The sequence below is a fragment of the Varroa jacobsoni genome, unplaced genomic scaffold (genome assembly GCF_002532875.2).
Source record: "Varroa jacobsoni isolate VJ856 unplaced genomic scaffold, vjacob_1.0 scaffold_373, whole genome shotgun sequence".
Lineage (NCBI taxonomy): Eukaryota > Metazoa > Arthropoda > Arachnida > Mesostigmata > Varroidae > Varroa > Varroa jacobsoni.
Genome location: NW_019213275.1, coordinates 30,428 through 52,666, shown reverse-complemented (window position 1 = coordinate 52,666; position 22,239 = coordinate 30,428). Strand labels below are relative to the sequence as shown.

The 22,239-nt window shown below is 44.8% G+C and overlaps 1 protein-coding gene across 6 annotated transcripts in view; it reads right to left on the bottom strand.

Moving 5' to 3' along the window:
* pnt (ETS transcription factor pointed) overlaps positions 1 to 22,239 on the bottom strand; it is a 41,296-nt gene that overhangs the window by 5,957 nt on the left and 13,100 nt on the right. For 4 of the 6 annotated variants that reach the window (XM_022832129.2, XM_022832132.2, XM_022832130.2 and 1 more), the window contains one exon: positions 8,882 to 9,067. In XM_022832129.2, coding sequence (XP_022687864.1) covers positions 8,882 to 9,067 — 186 coding nt within the window. Of the gene's footprint in view, positions 1 to 8,881; positions 9,068 to 19,144; positions 20,759 to 22,239 lie in introns of those variants that run through there. The other 2 variants (XM_022832131.2, XM_022832133.2) reach the window with 2 other exon arrangements.

Here is a 22,239-nt window from a genome sequence, read left to right as displayed (position 1 = left end):
GGTTTAACCGAAGGGGGCGAGCGGGGAGAAAGCAGGGTGGAAGTACTGATTTAACACACAGGATCTCCAGTCACACACCACAATAAAGAAAACACAAGCTTTCACGGTAAATCGATCCTACCAAATAGCGGATTGTCCTTTGTTTGAAACGAGCTGCTTCGTTTGGATGAATCAGCACGAGTGACAATGGCTGAAGCACAAGTTAGCATCTACTCCAGAGGCTGCACCTCAACTGACCACTGACCACCGACCAGTCATTAACTTCGTCGCTTCAGTTAAATATGATCGACGACAACGAACAACCTTGTCAATCGACGGGAGTTGTTCTTTTCAACTCGGCGACGGTACCCGTCCTTTGTCGGTCCGCGCTCGTCGAGTTCTGAATGTACACTGATTGTTTAAAGCGAGTTGTCTCAGTAGTAACTGAGACCGTGATAAACTGCGGCCGCTGTTGTTCTCGCTGCTGGCGTTTGGGCAGCCGCTACTTGCTGAAGTGGCGGCCTCATCTGGGTCGCTTTCCTCTCTCAGTCTTTTCTTTCGTGTTTGGCTCCTGCTGTCAGAAGAAGCAGCGGCGGCGGCAGCGGCGGCGCCCGCAGCAGCAGCGTCGACGGCTACGACGGGCGTAGTAGCCCCGTAGCTGCTAGCGTAATAGCGACAGAAGTAGCGGCAGTCGTCTTCGTAGTTACGTTCTATAGTTTCTACGTTCATTCATCGAGGAGTACCTCCACGAGCAGCAGGAGGATCGGCAACAGCAGCAGGTCTTCTCCCCCAATTTGATCGACTGAGCGGACCTGCACTCTCTCCCTCTTACTCACTCGTCCGATCTTCGGCTATTCTGGTACTGCCACTGACATAGGGTTCCGTCGGCTAGGGCTGGCCTGAACTGAGCGTATCGGAGCAAGCCGGAGCGAAACAGTTCTGGCCGTATGTGCTCGCTCGCTCACTTGGTTCACTAGGCGACTCTAGCGATATGTTCGCTGCTACTGCTGTCGATAGCAGTGCGTCGCCGTGAGCACGGCGGAGCACTATCGCTCCGGAAGGGCGAGGAGGAACCGTAAGAAAGAGCAGTGATTGGACGCCTGGCGGCTGGTATTAGACCAGCCGCCGCTGCTGTCGCCACTTCTGCTCCGGCTGCTGTCGCTACCGTTAAGAAATAGTGAGAAGCTAGTGTCTTCACTCTCTGTCTCACGTCAATGGCTGCTGTACGTGCATGAGCCGCGGGACGAAGACTTTAGTAGAGACGAGCATCGCATAGGAGCACTGCCATCGTGCGCGAACAGGCAAACTGCCCATACACAGCGGAACTGTCACGCAGTCCGCACCAACAGTAGATAATGTTAAATGGCAAATGCGTGCACACGAACACGTGATGACGAATCACATTTGCTATACGGGCAAGCCGTTATCCTTTGTCCTACCCCTCATGTTCATCTTTCCTTTCTACTCTTGTTTATACAACCCCGCGTGATACTGGACGGAACCAGCCTGTGAGTGAGATTGGACGCACATATTTTTGCATCGGTACATAATGGAAAAATTTGCAGAAAAACAAACAAACAAAATCAACACCTGTTCGTACACAACACGCGTTCAGAGCCGTGGACAGGGTTGACTAGAGCCGTCGATTGCTCGTTACAATTACCACCACTACAGCACAAAGTAAATAAATGTTTCGACTTTTACGTCTGTTTGCGCTCTTTCAAGTAAACAAACATGAACATTACTGCTATTAATAATAACGATAACAGTTCTATGGAAGAAAAAAAATTCTCATAAATTTATTCAATACTGTCTGCGGCCATACTGACTCGTGTGCCAGTTCGTGTATGATACGAGCCTCGACCGATTATAGATCAGGTTTAGTTCTAGTAAAAATGAACCTGAGGATGAAGGGTGCAAACAAATTCGACAGATAAAGTACGGGGATACGAGTTCGCCAACTGCATCACTGGAACCGCTCGTGCGATCGAGGTGCGCCAAGCCTAGGTGAGGCTCGTGACAAAAGCTACACTACTATTTGCTCAATTGTTCTGCGCCGGCTTCAACAGCCACCGCTAACGAGTTCCGACGGAGCTATCAGTCCCAGCGTCGGCTGTGAGGCCTAATGCAGGGACCAGTATTAACAGTGAGCCTTGAACAGTTAGTCATAGGCATTATCTGTGTATTTTGACCAAGGGACAAACAGTGACATTTCAAACCGGCAAAGTAGGTAACAGCAATGAAGATAGCGCAGAGTTACGATGACCATAACGGCAAAGAGAAGGAGTAGACGCTACGAACCAGTGTCTAATGAAATCTTCAGTGGACACGCGCGATCCCACTGCAATAGCAGAAGTGATAACAGTGGAATCTACCACGAGAATAGCCCAACTATCAAATCGTTCCTTCGATTATTTCCTTCATGGTAAACTATAATTCACTAGGTTCATCTACTTCGATAACCGAAAAAGCGAGAGGGAATGCGGTCTGCAAGGCTATACTACGACTCTTAAGCGGGACCTTGCTGAGCCTCCTCAATGAAGCGTTTATGGTAGATGAGATAATCAGACAAACGGCAAAGTTTAGGACTCAGAGAGACTGGACAAGGTAAAGCGAAAGGAAAGCTAGAAGTCGCTTCTGTACGGTTGTGCCTTACTTGCTTCTAACCTAAGCAATGCATGTGTGTATGTGTCCAGGCTCAGCGAGTCTTGTACGACACCTAGGTAAACATCTACCGGCTGGTGAACACGAACGGCAGGGACTAGTCCCACATGATGAATGGCAACAAGGACCAGATCGTCGTTGGGACTATTTCACTAACAAACATAACCTTCGATGTGCGTAGAGAACCAGTCGAGCGCTGGCTGTGGTCGAGCCAAAATTTTCTACGAGAGAAAACTAAATCGTTCCTCAAACGAAGATACACCATACGTTCGCATCTGAAGCATAAACGAAGTGTACTTTCCACACGCAGAAGTTTCGATAACAGCACGACTTCAGCGACTGAACGTGGTGTATACACCATCAATACGATGTACTTTAGGAGGGTTCATTCATAACAGACGACGATGACTACAGGTAGTCAAGGCAGCCAATAGGATACCATGGCCAACTGACACCTGTCGTTAGGCCTGGGAACGGTTGCAGCCGTAGCAGCAGTACAGAGAACGATCAAGGCCCGCCAGACGGACGAAGAGCCTGTCTTGAGGTCGAACACAATACATTGCATACGACTACACAGAGCGTGGTCGAAGGATGTCGACAAAATAAAGACGAAAAGAAGATGCTTAATGGCGAACTTGAATATAACTTAAGTATTGACTGAGAAACCGAATGATAATAGTGTACTGCGGACAATGTTCGTGATGAGAAACTGTTTAAGGTTTGAAGCTGAAGAAAAACTATGTACGGGTTAAGTAAAGCTGGGGGGGCCTTTTTTTGAATTTTAATTGGCTCATACTGGCTAATGCTGAATAACGTTACTATAATAATGTAATTGCAAAATGATAATAGTAAAAATAATGGCATTAGGCGTTTAGCCATGCTTTAGAAGGCAAATAAAAATCTAAAATCTTAGAGTGTTTTTTTTTCGTTTTTGTAATTTTGACATCATAAACTGAGCAGTCACACCCCAAATGCGGATGCCTCTCCATCATTCTTTGTTTGGCTCTTAAAATGTTAAACAGTTGGGGAAGGCTTAAAATTGGCCCAATAACTGTTCGTATCTTGATGATAGCAAAAACATAGCAGTTCGTTCCGATTTCACTAACTGTTGCTGCTTTTCTAAATTATGCCGATGTCTGGATCTGATATCTGAGTACAATCGATTAATCAGCATTCAAACATTGACCAGCGTCGAAAGGCCTACGAAATATTAATGGTACCCTTTGAGGCTTGCCAGATAACACTACCGTCGCCACGCTTCCTAATAACCATTTGACTCTTGGACCTAACTGACAACTGCGACAGTTAAGCGTAAACGTCTAAAACAACTGGCCGTGGTTTTGGCCCCGGTCATATATTTATCCTTCTTACACGGTTCGGTATAACTGTTGTTGAAATGGACGGTTACCCTTCAAGCATCTGTCATATGTCTACCGGCGTGGCAAAAACGTGTAGGAAACTAATATTCAATATGCATCAACTTGTGATCTACCTGCATTCGAGGGGTTGTTGATCAACGATAAAGAGGCGGGCAGCACATGTTGACCAGCTCTTCTCCGGCGCTCGAGTCTGTCGGATACATATACCCAACTATGGGTAGTGTACAAGCCTAGCATTAACAGTATTTTTTTTTTTACGAGGGTGACCTGTATCCTAATAGGATTTACTTCGACCAAAGTCTAGCATAGGTGAATGATATAGGAACATCTCCTTGCCTCTAGCAGCACACACCCAACGACATATTGTTTCTCTGGTATTAGCAGTTGTATGGCGTACAACATATATATATATATGCTGTGTTGTTCCATACGGATCTACAATCGTATATTGGCTTGGAAAGTGTAACTTTCTCCGCTTTCTTTATCCCTCCTGTGTTTTGTCGCATCCGAAAGTTCTGCGGCCGTTTTATGCTCGTGATACCAGTAGGACGTCAGGTCTCGTATGGAAACATTGAGACGCAGTGGATGGCGCAACAATAAATTGATGTCTCCGCAAAATCGTCTAGCTTATTTGATACACTTAGCCACCGGTAGAAGTGTTGGTGGCCTCTACAAGTTCGTGGCATGACCCCGACGAGGACGACAACAACAACCCTAACGACAGCATCGACTACTGCACTGCTACTTGTAATAATTCGGCTATTCTCTGGGTCAAGATCCCACATCCGGGCAGACTTCCGGTAGATAGGCTAGTTTGCGGAGCTGTGCGCGGGTTGAGTTTCTCTCGCCCGCTTTATGGTTCTATTCACCACACGGACAAATCGTTTAACGGGAGAATGAATCGATGCACGAACGGTGAATTGAGCTGGGGGGTTCGGCAGAGCAGCGAGAGTGTGGTCAGGCAAACAGCAGACGAACAGATTTATGAGCAAGTACCATAGAGCACGGTATAGTTTCTAAGGAACTGTACATACAGCCTTTTGAAGAAGGGATTAACGTTTTCGACAAATAAAGTTGCAGGAGGCAGGCCGATCATCAGGATGCACTCGGATCATTGGGTAAAGTGTTTCGTTTGTCGAAGACCTGCTGCTGTCGTCATTCCATACGTTCAAGTATTAAAACAATGGATGGATAGTAGCAACAATAATTGACTGCTTGGCCTGTTAGATTTCTATCCGACTGGCCTAAGATCATCGTGTATCGTGTTCTTATATGTGTCGTCCCGAGGAGGGATCTGTTGTCTATTGTATTGGCCTGATGACGATAACAGCATCATCACTTCTACGTATCGACCAACAAACGAAAACGATAAATTTCGAAGTAGATAATTCCGGTGCAAACTTATAAAAAAAAATAGCATCCTTGCAAAGTAGACCGATTAAATACACTAATTAAACTCTGTTCTCTAATCAGTGTCCGCTTCACCATTGAGCCTCTTGCTATTGAGGCCTCGACCAACAGAACTTCCGAACGCCACGATACACGCGAACGTACCGCTCGTCGGCTCGCTCCAAGCGTAATACACGATATTCGCAATTAAACCAGCAGAAAAATTATCAGCCGGGGGGAAACATTTGACTCATATTTCCACTCTACTTACGCACCAGATAACGCCAGCGCCACCGTCGGCAGTGGTCTTCACGGTAACTATGGTGCCGTCGATCACAGAGACCTGTTTACAATAAACGTGCCTCTGCATATAATAACCGCATCTGCTTGTACCCACTTTGTACAGAAATGTGTAAATTAGCATCGTAGTATCCCGCTGTTGCAACTGCTCACGACGCCAGTGATCAACCCCTGTACCCACAACAATCCTACATCCAACAGGTGCCCCTAGATAGGTTCAGCGGGATCCAACTCGGTTACCCCTTCTAGTAGGGGCAGTTTTTGATACGATACTATGAAGAAATGATTTCTAGGACCTGTGTTCACAAAGAAAGGTATCTTAGGGAAGTACAAGAAGAGCAAACAACTGTCGTTGTCGCCGTAGAATCTACTAATTTCCTTGTCATAGATACAATGCCTCGCCGGCTTTGTTGTCCAAGGAGACGATGATGGAAGCAATTATCTGTGGAAATGCGTCACAATAACTGTAATGGCCGAAGTGAGTACGTGTCTCTCGCATTCGTCGTCGGCCTATTGGGGGATTGTGTTATTACTCCGTCTTTATACTCTCTTGCTTCCCCCTTTTTAATTTTTTTTGTCACATTTGCCGTACTATAGTGATACGGTGCCATCGACAAAGCCAATGTTGCGGCTTTTTCTGCTATTACGGCTGATGTTACTGTGCCGATCCGATGCTCCTGAACCTCCCCCGTCCATAACCCAGCCATACCTCCATGGCTATAGCCAAATTGATGCCGCGATCTGAAGCCAGCGAGTGCTGGTATGACGGTGCTTATTCTGACGGACCAAGCGATAAGCCTGCCTTTCTGCCAGTCAGGCAGCAGCCCCACAGGAAGTCGACTTCCGGCAGACGACTACTACGACGAGTACTGATTCAGTCGATCCTCTGATCCTGATGCTGTTCTGACCTCCGATTGATGCAAGGCGGTGAGGCCGCGGCTGCTCCGGCATCCCAACAGCATCAGCAGCGACACACGATAGATGCGTTCTGTACACACATGCACACATAGGAACCGCACAATAATAGTTGTAGTAATACCGCTAGTACTCTATGCGTACATCCATTGACTCATACAGACGGATTTTTCTTTCCCCTTTTTTTTTTTTCTATGTTTTTCTCTCTTTTTTGTGACTCTCATACACGCTACGTTTACTATGGTGGCAATAGATAGACATGAAATCGGGCAAGAGGATGCTTGATGCGACGGCGGCGGCGGTAGTTCGGCAAGAATCAGCCACAAAAGTAAAGTACGATAATGCTCGAAAAAGTAGCGGCAGAGGACCCCGTCACCAGAACAGATTGGATCGTAGTTGTAAACCGTAGCGCACCGTGTCTAGAGGGTATCTAGAGGCAGGTAGGGTCAGGCTGACAGGCGGCTCAACCCGTCTGGTATAGGTACAATAAAAGAGAATTTATTTTATACCGTTATTGTTGCTACTAGTTGTTGCTACAGCAGAGGCAAATAGGCCCACATAATTGCTACTGTAGTTGGGGCTAGTACTGATTATAACTGTAATATCATAATGGTCATTATAAAGATTACAAGGTGATAATTGGAAGACTTAGGGAAGCGGATTACGTTGAAAAATTCTTAGATCCGATACGAACGATTGCTATAATCTTGATGCCGCATTAGGTGACGCTGAGGGATTATATCTAGTACCGAAAAATATGGCGCACTAATAATGCAACAGATCTATATATTTTATATACCGGTGAATGAAATATGTGCAGGTAGACGCAGACAGATACGCTGACCGTAGCTGCGGTTATAGCGACGCGATAGGTTCAAGTTGATTGAAGGAACACCCCATTGTGTTACAATGATAGTAGACAAAAAAAAGTACGGCGTCTGGGATCGAGCTCGAAAGCGCTGACGGTCCATCTTCAAGCTCCCAAAAACGAATATGACGGCGACGATCGAATCCTGTCAGTTAGTCCTGACCTTCCATCGTGAAGAGCAAAAGTCGCTGACAATGATATTGTGTCTAGGGCTGTTTTAGTCAGGTGAGTCTATGAAGCGAATAAACACAGCCATCGGATAAGCAGAAGATGACACTGTTACATGGCCTGCAACAAGATGTCCTGCTGTTAACTAGTCCTACAGGCCTCAAGAAAATCTTTGCTCTGCTAAACTGGCTCAACCGGTCCAACTGTTCATACGTCCAGAAATTGGCTCTATAGAAAAATATCTACTGGTTTGGCACAAATAATCGAAGTTCATCAAAGAGCTATATCGTACGATGGGTCTTCCGTAAATTGCAGCCGTACGTAAGTTTTCCACTAGAACCAATTTAATTTCTTCATTCAACACATCCATTGTCTATTCGACCCCTGGAATAACTTTTGCGCTAAGTTAAAGTTGATGATTAGTTCACTGAAAACGTCCACTCCACTCCGCCTATTTCTCTGTATTACAATACAAATTCGATGTTTGCCACAAAATCTCGATATTGGATGAAATGTATTGGCCCACGTGTACGGATAAGACCCCCGTCATTTTCCAAGGTTTATCGAGTGTTTTAATCAATCACCAATGTTGCGAGGCTACCGACCGAACGCTCGATGAGGTGCAACCATTTTAACCAGAAGTATAAATGGATGCAACGAAAAGTGAATTGATGACAAATTGACTATTGGATTTCAATGTTTATGGTCATTGTTTCGAAGCTCTGATTAGCTATTTCATCACACGAGTACATGAGCGACTTCACTGGTCGATTCGGTTCATCGCCGAGGGAGCTTCTTACGGTTTTTATGACCCATACAATCAGTGAACGAAAGACGTTAGCGTGGTCAGCGACATGAAAGTGAGAACGCAGAAAGGGACCGTTGGAACTGTAGTAGCCCATTTACAACCCGGCGCCCTTCTCAAAAGTCGTCAATTATTTAGGGCCCTTATATTCTCAACCCGATCAAAATCCGTGTGCGATACAAAAGTAGCCTCAGAATAATTTCGTCAAACTGAAACTCATCTTTCGAAGCTCAATCGCAGATATTTCTCAATCTGAAACCAAGGCATCCTACGGTCTATCGAATATCAAGCTAGGCCACATGGTAGCGGAATCATTAAATCAATTTCATTTGATAAATGGTCCAATCAGGCAGGGTAACTGAAGACGAAAGAGTAGAGGAAGGTGGGAAGACATTTGCCATGGGTAACACTTACCGTCGTTAGAATCTTCCGTTTTCTTAACCGCTGTCAAGGTGACATCCGGCTGATTCGTGGCGACGCCAGCGCCGTTCAGCGCCGAGCTGAAAAACTGGTCTAGCTCCGCTGGGTTTGTGGTCATCGCGAACTGGGTACCCTGGCAGCCGTCAACGATGTCCGCTGGACCCTTGTTACTCTGCGTATCTGGAACGCACGTGGAACGAAATCGCATATCTATTAATTAGGTAGCGCACACAAAAGCAATCAGTTACTGCCTTGTCCAGTCGCTTGTGAAATTCGATTGATAACTTGTGTGAAATAATGATTTGTTACTTTTTTAAAGTACTATTGGTTTACTAGGATCTACCGGGATACTAAGTTCTTACTTCAGTTGAGAAAAAATAATATCAGAGCACATTTGTACAGTGGTTGGGAGCAGCTCGAATCGGTTATTCGGACTCGATTACGGTTACCTCAGCGCCACTGTATTGTGCCACCGCCAGACAATCCATCGCCTATACGTGCATGCGCATTCGATCAGAAACGGCTGCTCAATTAAGTCAATAATTTCGTCTTCATCGGAGTGGCAGATAGTGGCACAGTCACAAAAAAAATGTCCAGATGTAAACACGAACGAGCGTCGACGCAAGCTTAGATGCACGAAAGCACGATGCTTACATGCACAGTACTAAGCTTATACACAGATTTTAGCTTCGATCGTTGTTTGGCATCGTGGTCCTCTCCGGATCCGTTCCGATTGACAATTGATCGGATCGTCAGTCCGGAGCTGGTCAATATGGCGTATACACATGATCAGGGGACATTGTCTAGAAGCGTTCGGATGGACCAGATAAACATGCGCTTGCTTTCACGTTGCGGCAGTGCCTTGTATTGGCAGTCTATGTACATAAAATAGCTTTTATCATAGGCAGAGAAGATATCCGCGTGTAAATATTTCGTTGTTTTAGATGGAACGATCGAACTCGGGCCATGAACATACGAAATCTTATTTGTGTCAATGGAAAAAGATCACTTTATAGTTTCTAAAACTTATTTCGATAGAGGCGAAGGTAACTAGAAGGATGTCGACGTCCAACTTGGTCAAATATGTCTGCCAGTCCGCAACATGACAGAAGGCCGATGCATCGCTTAAAACTGCTTAAAAATGACAAACGTGCCTCTTTAAAAAGTCGCTTAAGTTTACTTTGGGTATGGGGTGTTAACGTTACGGGGAATAGAATAAAAATCGATTGGCGATGCCATACCCTTTTGCTTTACGGTTTCGCATTAGATCAAGTATAACGAGAGAAGCTATGCAACGAGGCACCTAACGATCCCAGCATACCAGCACATATATATATATATAAGCACACGGGATTGTCCTTATTGTAGGTGCACCTGAAGCGGTATCTGTTTCGATGATTTATATGTAACAAAATATTGAAGGTACAATTCGGAAGACGTGCAGTGAGATTGCCTAGAGGTTCTTACAGCTTCTCATGCAAGGTGCAATATCGAAGACTGAAAACAAAGAACGACTGGCAAAATCGTTGGTTCCCTACGGACTTTTTAGAGTAAAGAACAGGTTACTTTGTTTAGTTTACCATTGCCCAATGGTTGTTAGAGATTATAAATACTTCTTTCGTGACAATAATTCGCTGTTTAAAAATATTAACATTTTTAAAAAATAGCTCTTCACTTAGCAACCCTTAATATGTTTAGCCTTCTGAAGAACGCTACCTCCATGTCTACACGGCTATTACCCAAATTCTAATTCTTGTTCCAGGTGATGCTACCGATCTAGCGAACATTGGGACGTCGTTTCTACTTTACGAGCCCTTTCCACATTTCGAATTCAGACGTCCGACGTCTTCTCTTCAACCTTCAAAGCAATGTCTTAGTATTTGAACGACATCCCCTAAAAGCCTGTCATCTATAATATATCTATGCGAATAGCGATTACCGTAACAGCGGCTCTGGAAACGCTGACGGCCAGGATTAACTTCAGGATCATCATAATTACCATGATGCTCTTCCTCATCGGCAGCAACTCGTCGATACCGGCCGCCACAGCGCACATCGTGAGCTGACAAAATTTTGCGACAATTTTTCTCGGCTTTTTGTGTACGTATGGCAATAGGGTAGCTGCCGAACGATCGGCCAGTACATTTAGCTAGCCACGGGAAAAAAAAGCAGACAGTTGGTCCGGCGCGGGAGAAATTCAATGTACGCGTAGCCAAAGCATCAGCGGAAGCCAGGCCAAAGTGGCAACAAAAATGCGTCATGGCGCGCTGGCGGTTTTAAAGCTACGACAGTAACACAGGCATTGGCAGCGACCAGACTGATGTCCAGAAAAAAAAGAACCATTTGTCAGTAGAACATATCGGTGATCATCTCAATGTCAACGACAACTCGTGCGACAAAAACCGATCATGGCATGAAGGTGGCAATGTCCCAGTTGGATAATAAGCGGAGATGTTTGATCACGGAAAGGCCGCAGCGACACGCTTTCGTTCATTTGGTACTGAATGGACAAATAATAGAGACTCAGTTGATAATTTGGCTGTAGTCTATGCGCATTTATCGGTAGGTCGCCATTGGGCTCATTCGTACGTGGTCCTCTGAGAGCGGTCCTTACATGGAGCATGTAGTTGTGTACGATGCCACGTGATCGAGTGAGTGTTTAACGTGGAGAGTATGAGGAAAAAAGGAATTGTTACCCGTAGCCAGGGGAACATAGAAATCAGTGTTTAAGCTGGCACCGTTCAGTTGACGTGGCGTCTTGATGAACAAATTGCTGGCGGTAGCAACGTCAAAAGCAAAAGTCAACAGCGACAACAACCGCAGACGGTAACAACGATAGCAGCGGACAACAACAATAATACAAGGGGAGAGAGCGAGTAAAGCTAGGCACCGATAGAAAAATTCGATGATATCAAAAATACAAATAAAGCCGCCAATGAAGAGATCTCCACCAATTGAAAATCAAGCGGAATGATCTGAAAAAAATAAAAAGAATAAAAAATCAAATCACCTGATGAGGCCGGGCGACGAAGAAACATGCAAAAAGTGATCAAGCAAATTAGCTACATCAACGGATCGGAACACCCTGCAAGTCAGTGAAACACTAGTATTACGACCACCGTGCGAACGCCATAGGGAAAACACGTGACGCAAAAATTAATGGGGAGAGGGGCAACGATCGATTGCTTTAGCTGTGTCAGAAGATCAGAAAAGGAGACTTCCGTGTAAACGTGCGTAAGTCTATTTCGGTTCGGGCTCTTTCTGTCCGCATGGAAAGTGGGCAACGATTGCCCGCTCTGTGTGTATGTGTAAAAATCATTAGTCAAAGTGAAGTAATCTCATTAAATTGGGCTTTGGCCTTTTTCCACAAAAAAATACCTAGACTTGTCTATTTTGTTGTTGTTGTCGTCATCTTTTAGCCAAATTTTATACCGTTCATATATACATAAGTAGCACAGTAATGGTGCTGCTACTGGGTTACAAGCTAGTGACTGGACAACCCAGTAGTTAATAGGTAATAAACGTTCGTCTACGTGCCTCTGGAAACAAAAAGTCGTGGTATTTGTTGGATAAGAACCTATTCACAAATATAACCGTTAAAACAAATGTCCAATCTGAAACATTTTTGTTTACTGGAATTATGATATTAGTAAAAATTTCCTTCGATCCGATCAACTGGACTGACGGAAAGCACTATTAATCCAATCAACGAATGCGGTACGTACATACACTTTGGAGTGTGATTATATCAGTAATCAAAAACGACGATTCTGCTTTATTGGCGAACGTTTGCATACAGCCTCGCTTCTTAAACGCAGGCTCATACCCGCCTAGTCAGGATCATGTTTTTTTCTACTGTGAAGAAGGCAAAAGGGAACGAGTAGAATAGGCGAGGAAACAATTTACTATAGAATTTTACTTTTTTTTTTTATATGTATAGTAAATGACGTGGTCAGTGAACGATGACAACTGAAGGTCAATGCGCTCATATCGCTAGAGAGACTTTTGCGGGATAAATTTGTATCATCATTTATAGCTAGGCCTCAATGGTGCAATCTGTGTTAGATGGGGGTGGTAGAAAGTGTAAGTCAACCTTCGTTCGTTCACTTCACAAGAGCTTCGCAGCGGCTTTTACAATAGATCTACAGATCTACGCATTGTGACACTGGACGATTGTTATCAGAGTCATCGACGCATCTGCCGAGGAACAGATCTAATTAGAAATCGTTCGACTGGTATAGATCTGAGCTATCGATAATTAATGACTGATTGATTCACAACTAGATGTAATGGACCATCCAGTGAGCTAACTATTTTCTCTTCCGCTATCGACATCCACGAGTCTGTTCGATTATACCGCTTACGGTAATACCGTTCTACGCCAGCTACCACTACCATGGAGTCTAGTTAATACATGGGGATAATTAGTAGATTAGATAGTCAGTTTTTCGTAATTATCATCATGCTCCACTGTTCAGCCCTTCGCCTGCCAGTTCTGAAAATCGTGGAACTTCGTCTTTTTTTTTTTTTTTAGCCATTAACATACTCGTTCGTGCGGAAAACATTTGCGTGAGGCATTGTCGAAATACAACGTTTTTTAGGTAAGCGTATCGACAAATAGATGGAAGGTTTTTACTTTTCTACTTCCAGTTTCCGCTGAACTATAGGACCAACGCGTATTCCGGCTGCGGTGAAGGTTACTGCTGCCGGTACAATACTGCTTTGCCTGAGTGGGCTTTTGCCCCGTACTTAAGTTGGCTTTTGCTCGATAGCTCGACGACACTGTTAATTAACACGAAATTGAGGCACGGGAATCGAGTCAGCCCTCGGCGTTTGTCGATTATTATTATGCTGTTAATGTTGATATTTTTATTGTCCCACTGGGCAAACTTTATGTGTAAACGAGACGAGTGGGGTACCGTCTCTTTCGCCGTTCTCGAGCCATGTCGCGGACCTAAACTAATTTCCCTTGCTCTTGGGCAAATCTGTTTGTAGAGAGCATTGAATACGCTCATCGAAATGTAGCGATTTGCTCGGGTGTGAATATCTTCCTAAACACTTATATAGTGTTTCATATATCGTCTCCAGCCGGTTCGCTGTGCTCCTGTATATGCGGCTACGCGTGTGAAATCTCACAGATTTACCTCTGTTGCAACCTCCGGAGAGCAATACAATCTGACAGATTTGTTTCCAAATAAAGGGAAGTAGATAGAGAAAATCTTCCTGCTTTCATAGGCACAACGATACAAAAACGAGCTGCTCCTTACGGCAGCACAGAACAATCACAGATAGACTGCCGCGTTCCACGTGAAGAAATACTGTGCATATCAACGATGGGTTTGTACCAGCGTGATATTGACGGAAATCGGCAGGAAAATAAGGTGATAGCCAATCTACGGATGTTTTAATATATGACGACGCTGATATAGCGCGCATTACGTCTGGCGTTGTGACCCCATCGTCATCTGTCAACGCCGCCGCTCCACCCTGTCGAGTCATGCGATTTCTTCGACACACAGTTGTTATTACCATCGTTGTTGCTATTGTGATTAGTGACATAACTGTCGTTATTACTTTCAGTACCACTGCTGCTATTGTTGTTGTTGTTGTTGTTGTTGTCGTCGTCGTCATCTGCTTTTCTATGCAGTGGCTAGTTCTGGACAAAGCGGATCACGGTTCTAATAATAATAATAATAATAACAGTAAGAAGAACAACAACAATAATCTAGAGCCGGTAGCGACTGTCGTATCGTCTGCAGCTGAGGGCATCACTGAGGCACTGCTGCTGCTGCTGCTAAGGCAACCGGCCGCGCTCATGTTCATTTTAAATGAAATTCATTCACACCGATTGGGTAAGTGAGCGAGAAAAAAGAGAGCTATGGCGTAAAGAGGTGGGTACAATTAAAGTGACGACGCTAATTATCGTCGACGATCTGGCTGTAGAGGGTAACAGGGATACCACGGCTGGTACTTTCACTGTTTTTCTTAGTTTTCTGTTGCCGTTGCATTGTAAAGCTTGACGGCGGGACGATGTGCCCCAGCGAGACATGTTGGGTCGTCCAGGTCCGAAACCGAGTACCGAATACGTGCGAACACATTTCGTGTTGGCGGAAGTCAGCCGATCAAGGTAAAACTTGAGATTCGTACCGAACGTAATACTCGAAAGATTTAGCTAGGTTCGAAATCGTACCGTCTCTCGAGTGGTAACCCACGTCCAGTCACCGCACGAGTCTCACAATGGGCGCTTGCCGCAAGCTGCGGGCGGCGTGTTTGCGTCATGCAAGCTGGAAACTCCCTCGAACGCGGTTTGTTTCATGCTGGAAACGACCACCAGCTGTCTGAAGTAATGCTTAGCCAAAACACAAGCACCGTTAAACTTAAAACATCTATCAGGCCATGAACTCCACTTAAAGACTCATTGTACCGTGTCGTTAGTTATTGAAGGAGCGCTGATAGAGCCCAGAAAAGAGAGTCTGCTCTTTCCCTTAGCACTTATTTCAGCGTTGCGTATGCCGGCCGACTACAAATAACAAACAGTAATCAGCTAAATAATGATCATCTCGTACGATTTTTAGCTTTAAGGTGAAATTACTGAAGTTTTAAGACCTATGAATTTGTGCGAAGAGTCGACTTTGTGATGAGTTCGAACGAAAAAGGACAAGCGAAATGTCAAAAATAAGCTCTCGTTGTTGCAACTAATAACACGCCATTGTTTGACACGCTTGAGTGTTTCGGCAAAACTCGAGAAGCCGTTAATATTGTCAGCTACATCACCTGTTAATGTCAAAATACGTGCTCGATACAGCGATCGTAAGTTGTAACTTACGCTCGATATCGACGAAAAAAATGGTATATGTTTTTTGTACTTCGAAGACTAATCAGATCTATTCAACGGGGTTCAATTTATGAGTCCAATAGATTTCAATGTTGTTACGCATTCGCCTATCCGTTAGCCTAGCAGTAGACGTTGCTCGCTGACTTGTCGTCATTTGACTGATTGTTATAAGATAATCAACTAGGGAAAGAGCAGACTGTGCCCCGCATTTCCATGAATCAAGACAGAACGTGCCACATAATCATCGATATTTCTCGAGTAGATATCTGTTAAATGATTTTTTTCATACGTCTCAGTGTTTAGCTGTGAAGTAGACCTACAGCCCTCCGATCCTCTCATTTGGAAAAATGCTTAATTTCGTAAACTCTTTCACCATGCCCCTTAACGAGAGGCTTTAGGTCTTGCAACAGCCCCGTATAACGTGTGCTAGAAGGACTTGCGAAGCTAGCTTACATTTACTATTGACGCTCGAATATAACGCTACACGTCATGTCGAACGAAGTAAATACGTGTAGCAGGCAAGATACCACTGTAGGAAAGGCCTATATACGCTGATTACAGATGTTGCTTCGCGCAAGCACAACGCAGGTCCACCACAGGCCAAAAGAACCTTCTGCAGCGATCGCAGCAGAAATTTAACTCACAGACATTCTCTTTTGATGTCCGCAACTGTTTCACTCGATAATTTCGAAACCGATGGTCAAGATTATGGTGCGCGTAGCATTTTTGCAGTGGTATATTAGCACAGGTTGGGATAGACAACGCTGGTAACACCGTTCTCACGTATGCGCTATCCATATGTTGTAACATACATCCATCATTGGCTGAATATTTGTTACTGCGATAAATCCGCGAGACCAGTGTGAAATCCAGAAGCCATTGTTCTACCTATTGACATTCTATTGAATTGTGGAAGAAAACGCAAATAGCCGACGATACAGATATGCCCAGATGCCGAAGATTACGACGATGTTAGATTGAATCGCGTTTCATATCGAGGCGTAACTCGAATAGATAACGACGGAGCGCTTCCGAAGCGCGATATTCTGAGGTACGGTGAAGATATTCGCGCTGAGAGCGCTGAGAAAAACCATTTTGTTACAGATGAGAGATCTAACAATGGACACTGATGGGCACAACGACGGCGGTATCAACGAAAAAGACGAAAGAGCTACAAACTAATAAATGGACTTTGAAATCGCAACAGAAGGAACATCCCTATAGTAAAAACTATGCATATATATATATATGCGCACAAACGAGGCGTAGTTAGATGCAGAGTTGAGCGAATTACTAGATAGAGGTAGATCGGGATGAAGTCCGTTCAGTATATACACGTATTAACTGTCTCAGTAGATGCAGGACATCATGGATTACTGACGAAAGAGAGGTTTTGGCCGTGGCGTAGGTAAATGTGAATGAAAGGGGTTGCTATCCTCAATGGTGTTTAAGTAACATTTGGCCAAATTGGGTAGAAAGAGATGGAATAAGCAAATCGCTATCTTTACGTTCACAATCGAGAGTTATAGTTAGCGTATGACTAATGTGGAAATAATGCGAAACATCAGTAACTTGTAGAGTATCTAACTAGCAAAAAAAACTGCTTAGATACGTGAAAAGTACAGTGCGACGACGACGACTTTCCGATGCGCGCCCTGTATTCGCGTCTCTTTATCATTATAATGTGATTTTTAATCATTCCAGAGGATTTAGTCAGTGACGTTACGGTATAATTTCCAGTTATCAAGTACTTCCATATCTATGACACAACTAGGGCTTTCAAAGCCAACCTGCATTCGAGCATACATCCGCGGTATAACTGGACTCGTGGATATAATTAGCGGAAGATGTAAATAAAATCTGTTTGGGGGTTACGATCCGTGTAGTGCATTGTGGGTCTTAAAGTCGATTGTTAGTAGACTCATAACGGCCATAATATTTTATCATGGCATAATGAAACGGTGCTACCGAAACAGTGTTGGGCTCTATTTAGGCTCGGTGCATTTCCTACAAATTTTGCGCTGTTGCATGATTCTTTTCCTGACAAAAAAAAAATGAGAATCAACGTAGTTTTAAGCAAGTATCTGCACAAGTGTTTCGTTTGTAAAAGGTCCTCAGGCGTATCTGTTGCGGAAAACCTAAATGATCCTCTTAGATAAGCGAAGACGAAATTTGTTCAACATTGCTTTCGTTAGATCAGACATTATTTTCGACAGAACGTCGTTTCCGAACGCGTGTGCGATATTTTTGCGGTATTATCTACAGGGTCAATGATTATAATAATAGTCATAAGTGGACGACACGCAAAGTATCGATCAAAATTTGCAATGGAATAAATTAGATGTAAATATGTCCTGAGTAATGTGAGCAAACCAACTGTCGTTTGCCGGCACAGGCGTTAGGCGCACCTTTGCGTCAGGCCTGCCGACAGAATGCGCTATGACGACTTCAGTAAGTCGTTACTTTAGACTACACCATTACTGTCTATTTAGACTATGTTTAATACTGATAACTCAGTTGTTAGGTTTTAAAGTAGAGAAGTCCGCCTTCTACCTTCCTATTCACAGTCGATAGCCTTCCTCTTACGAAGTAAGCTCAATGGGGCGGACGCTGATGTTTGCTAGAAGCGTTTACTGATTCTAAGATTGCAATGTCGCATATTGGAGCCCGCCAGACGCCTTTGGCCATGACGCAACGTCCATAACTTACGGGAAAGTTGTGTGTTTGGGCGTAAAAGAAGTAACCGAACAAGACAGGTACTTAGTGTAGAGCTGAGTACGCGTTTGGCCAACGGGGTGGTGCATTAGCATTGTTCTTGATAGGCTTGATTATTATGGAGACACTACCATCATTTTTGCAGTAGCGCGACCGGATTTATACAAACAATGTAAGCGAGACTTCGTGACCTATAAAAAACTAACGAATATAATATACTCTAACATTAGATTTTGTGTCTAAGATCTCAAGATTAAACCCATCAAATACACAGCTGAGCTGCACTTCAAATGCTACTTTAATTAAAGCGCGGAACTTTCTTCAAATATAAATATAACCCTAGTATAACAAATGGCTAGGATGTCTTAGTCCCTTAATTTAAAATAACATTTATTCTTCAACTCAGATATGCAAGGTAAACATCATAGAGCAACATGTCATCCTTAATTTACTGGGACGCAGCCAAAAACGTCATATAAACATCGTAATATACCAAATAACAAGCAAATTTAGTTATTACGAAATCGGTATCAAAACGATAATGGTTTGTATTACTCTTTCAATGAAGTTACCTATTCTCCAAATATTTACTGACTGGTTTAGAGATTTGCACAAGCGAACCCGTGTACGCCCTGGACAATTTCAAGCCATGTGTGTGTGCAAGTTATAATACTAATTCGTTGTCAGAACTTTTGCTTAGAACTCACTATCGACAAACGATTGGAGAACTGGTTGTCCGAGGTCTTCCGAAAGAACCCCGTCCAACGACCGGATTAGGTTGAAGTCGATGGCACTATGCATCCCCACGATGGTCATCGTATATCCTTTGTATTAGATAATTATAAACTATAATTATTCGTCTGTACAGAATTCTTGATCACTTTGCAAGTGTTATGTGTCAATCGGTTACTTTTATTGTTGTCATGAAGGATATCTTCTTTTTGCTGTTGTGCTGAAGCTGCTGCCTCTTTACAGGAGGGTTTTCGGTCTTGTATCAACACCTCACCAACTGTACATAGTTCAGTCCTCGACAATCAACTGTCGCGCCCGTACGAAAGGAACTCAGAATCGAATTTAATCCAATTGCTCAAATGGAGTTGATGACAAAGGTCGCCTATACGCGCCTACAGTGGCCTGCCAGCCTAGTTAGGCACGTTAGGCTGTCGAGTACGCAAGCTAGACCAAGCTTCCGGACGGGATCTTATAGTTCACACGTTTTGTTACTAACCAAAAAGCAGCTTCTTATTCGTTTTAACTTGTTAGACGGTTTCGTTGCATTCACTCATGGCAAGTCAGCCCACGGCAAAGTCATTGTACTGCAGTTCCACTCTTCCTTCTAGTTACTCCTTAGCTTTTCTGAACTTCGACATGCGTGGCTCCCTCCAACACGTGTTTTGGGCGCCACAACTTCCTAACGGCACAAAGTAAAAAGTCGTGTTATTTACTACGGACAAACAACAATCAACAACAACAACAACAACATCAAGCAGTTTCGAATTGAGTCCACCCGAAAGTGTTATCGTCCTAGGAACACAACGAGTCGTGCATTTGTTCCATCCACGGTGCGCGCTCGTACGATTCTTGACTACAGGCAATACCGTCCTCTGAGAAATGTATACCGTTGTCCGAGACAAGGTACTCGGCAATCCTGAGCGTCGCTTACGATCAAAGGTCTCTAGTAAAAACCTGATCCTGATAAATGCCTAGCAGGCAGGGACAGCACTAGAACTCCAGTCACTGACTTGACTAATATAGTCGACTTCTTTCTCGTGTCACACCTGATCACATTTCCCTTCCACCAGCACCGGCGGTCCTTATTTACTCTTCGTATTGCAAATGTTAATAACGTGCCACTTCTGTTAAGCTTAGTTACAACTGTGTTAACTCCGGCAAGCGACTGACTGCTGCTGCTGCTGTTCGTATAGAGATTCCTACGATGACAGCTGGCTACGGTTATGGCTAAACAAGTTACACTGGCCTAATCTGCTTAGGCCTGTTCTCGCCTAACTAACTTCCGTCTAACTTAACTTGTGCGAATCTGTCGATCCGTTGGTCGCTGTGGCTTTCACGGCTCTTTAAGCTCCCAGCGCGCTGTTTTCCCAATAGAGCGCGAGGCGTAGCGTAGTGTCGAACACACAAATCAGCGCAGCGTTCTTTCATGCGGCCGCCTGATCACAGGCTGGTCCCTAACTGGTGCGGGTTGTTCGGTGCAATCCCGCCGATGATCGGACCTCTATCTGATCGCCGCCTGGCTACTCCGCCGTTACGCCCGAGGGTCCCCCTAGATGTCGTTGTAGTTGTTAGTTTCTACCGCCATCGCCATCGCCACTAGAACTGCCGCAAACGCCGACGCGCCGCCGACGCGACAACGTCAAGTTCCCCTCCACCACGAGCGCCGTGAGCCGCCGTCCCCTCCGCAGGCGCCTCTTGCAGTGGTGTCACCACTGCTAGCGACGTAACTCTATGGACAAAGCAATGGACGCAAGACGAGTAGCGAAGCTGGCTCTCGCTAATGCCGACACAACAACAAATTTGCGTGGACTCGTAATTTTGGGCCGTGTGGCTGCTGCTGGCTTTCCACCTGGCGTCACCTTGTCTGTCTATCTCGTCTCGCTGTCTGTGTCCCGACTTTTTTGCGCTGGCTTAATGGCTGGTCCATCCGTTGTTTACTGTTACCATTGGCACTACGTTGGTATACTGGTAGTGAAAAGCTCTTGATGCTACTGCAGCAGCTTACCATGAATGTGGAATACTGAATGGCGATCGTTTTGCGTAGCAGTCGGGGTTGGATCGTCGTTATGCTGTCGCTACGGGTGCTTGTAGTGCTGGGTCCCCTCTATGTTTCTATCTATGGGTTTGTTTATTCGTTGGTCATTCTATCCACTTTTCATCTGCTCCTGAATGGTACTCTGCCAGGACTGTGTTACGGGCCATAGCACTAGTAGTAATAGTCAGCGTATGAATGTGTGCGGTTACGCGTAGCTGCCTGATTGTTCGTTTGTTTGTTGATCCGTCTGTTGGTCGGTATGTGTGTCACAATTGCGCACGGTGGCAAACCCGCGGGGAAATCGGGCGGAGCGTCTGGGGAGAGGGGACAGAGTGCCGCCACTCACTCGATTCCGTTCTGCGGTACGCGCGAATCCGAACGCTCGTGCACACCGGCGCTCCGGCCACTACCAGCAGCTGCCGCCGGCGACGTTCGAGCTGATGCCGCCGCTGACGACGACGAAAGATCAGCAGGAATAGTAGAGGTAGTAGCAGTAGCACCAACTGAAATCGTAGCTGCAGCATCAGTTGGGGTAATACAATGGTCAGGTACTATCCGGCAAATTTATTGCTTACTGTTGATAACGCTAGGACAGGATTGAGCTGGCTAGTAAGGCCACTGGCTGTGTCCTTAGTGAAATTAAGCGTATACGGGGTGAGCACAAAACAAGAACGAGAAGTCAAGAACACACGAAGAAACAAGAACGACGAAGTATATGACAACAGCAACTGTGGTTCATCTCCCGTGGCGGAATCAATCACACAGGGACTGGATTTGGCTTGGGTTCGATGCCGCTGCTATATTCAACGTTTGTTAATGACAACGGCAAAATATTGTAACAATCATATGATGGCAACGCAGTTCGTCTCCTTGAAGCAAGGAGCTTTTATGCATAGAATTGGGATATAAAGCTGTCGTCCCCGATACAAACTCCGTCGCGTGGTTCTGTCCGAATAGTTCTTCTTGTCAATATAACACCTATAATTCCATATCGAAATCTAGTATTAACAAATGCAGAAGTATACACGCCCGCAC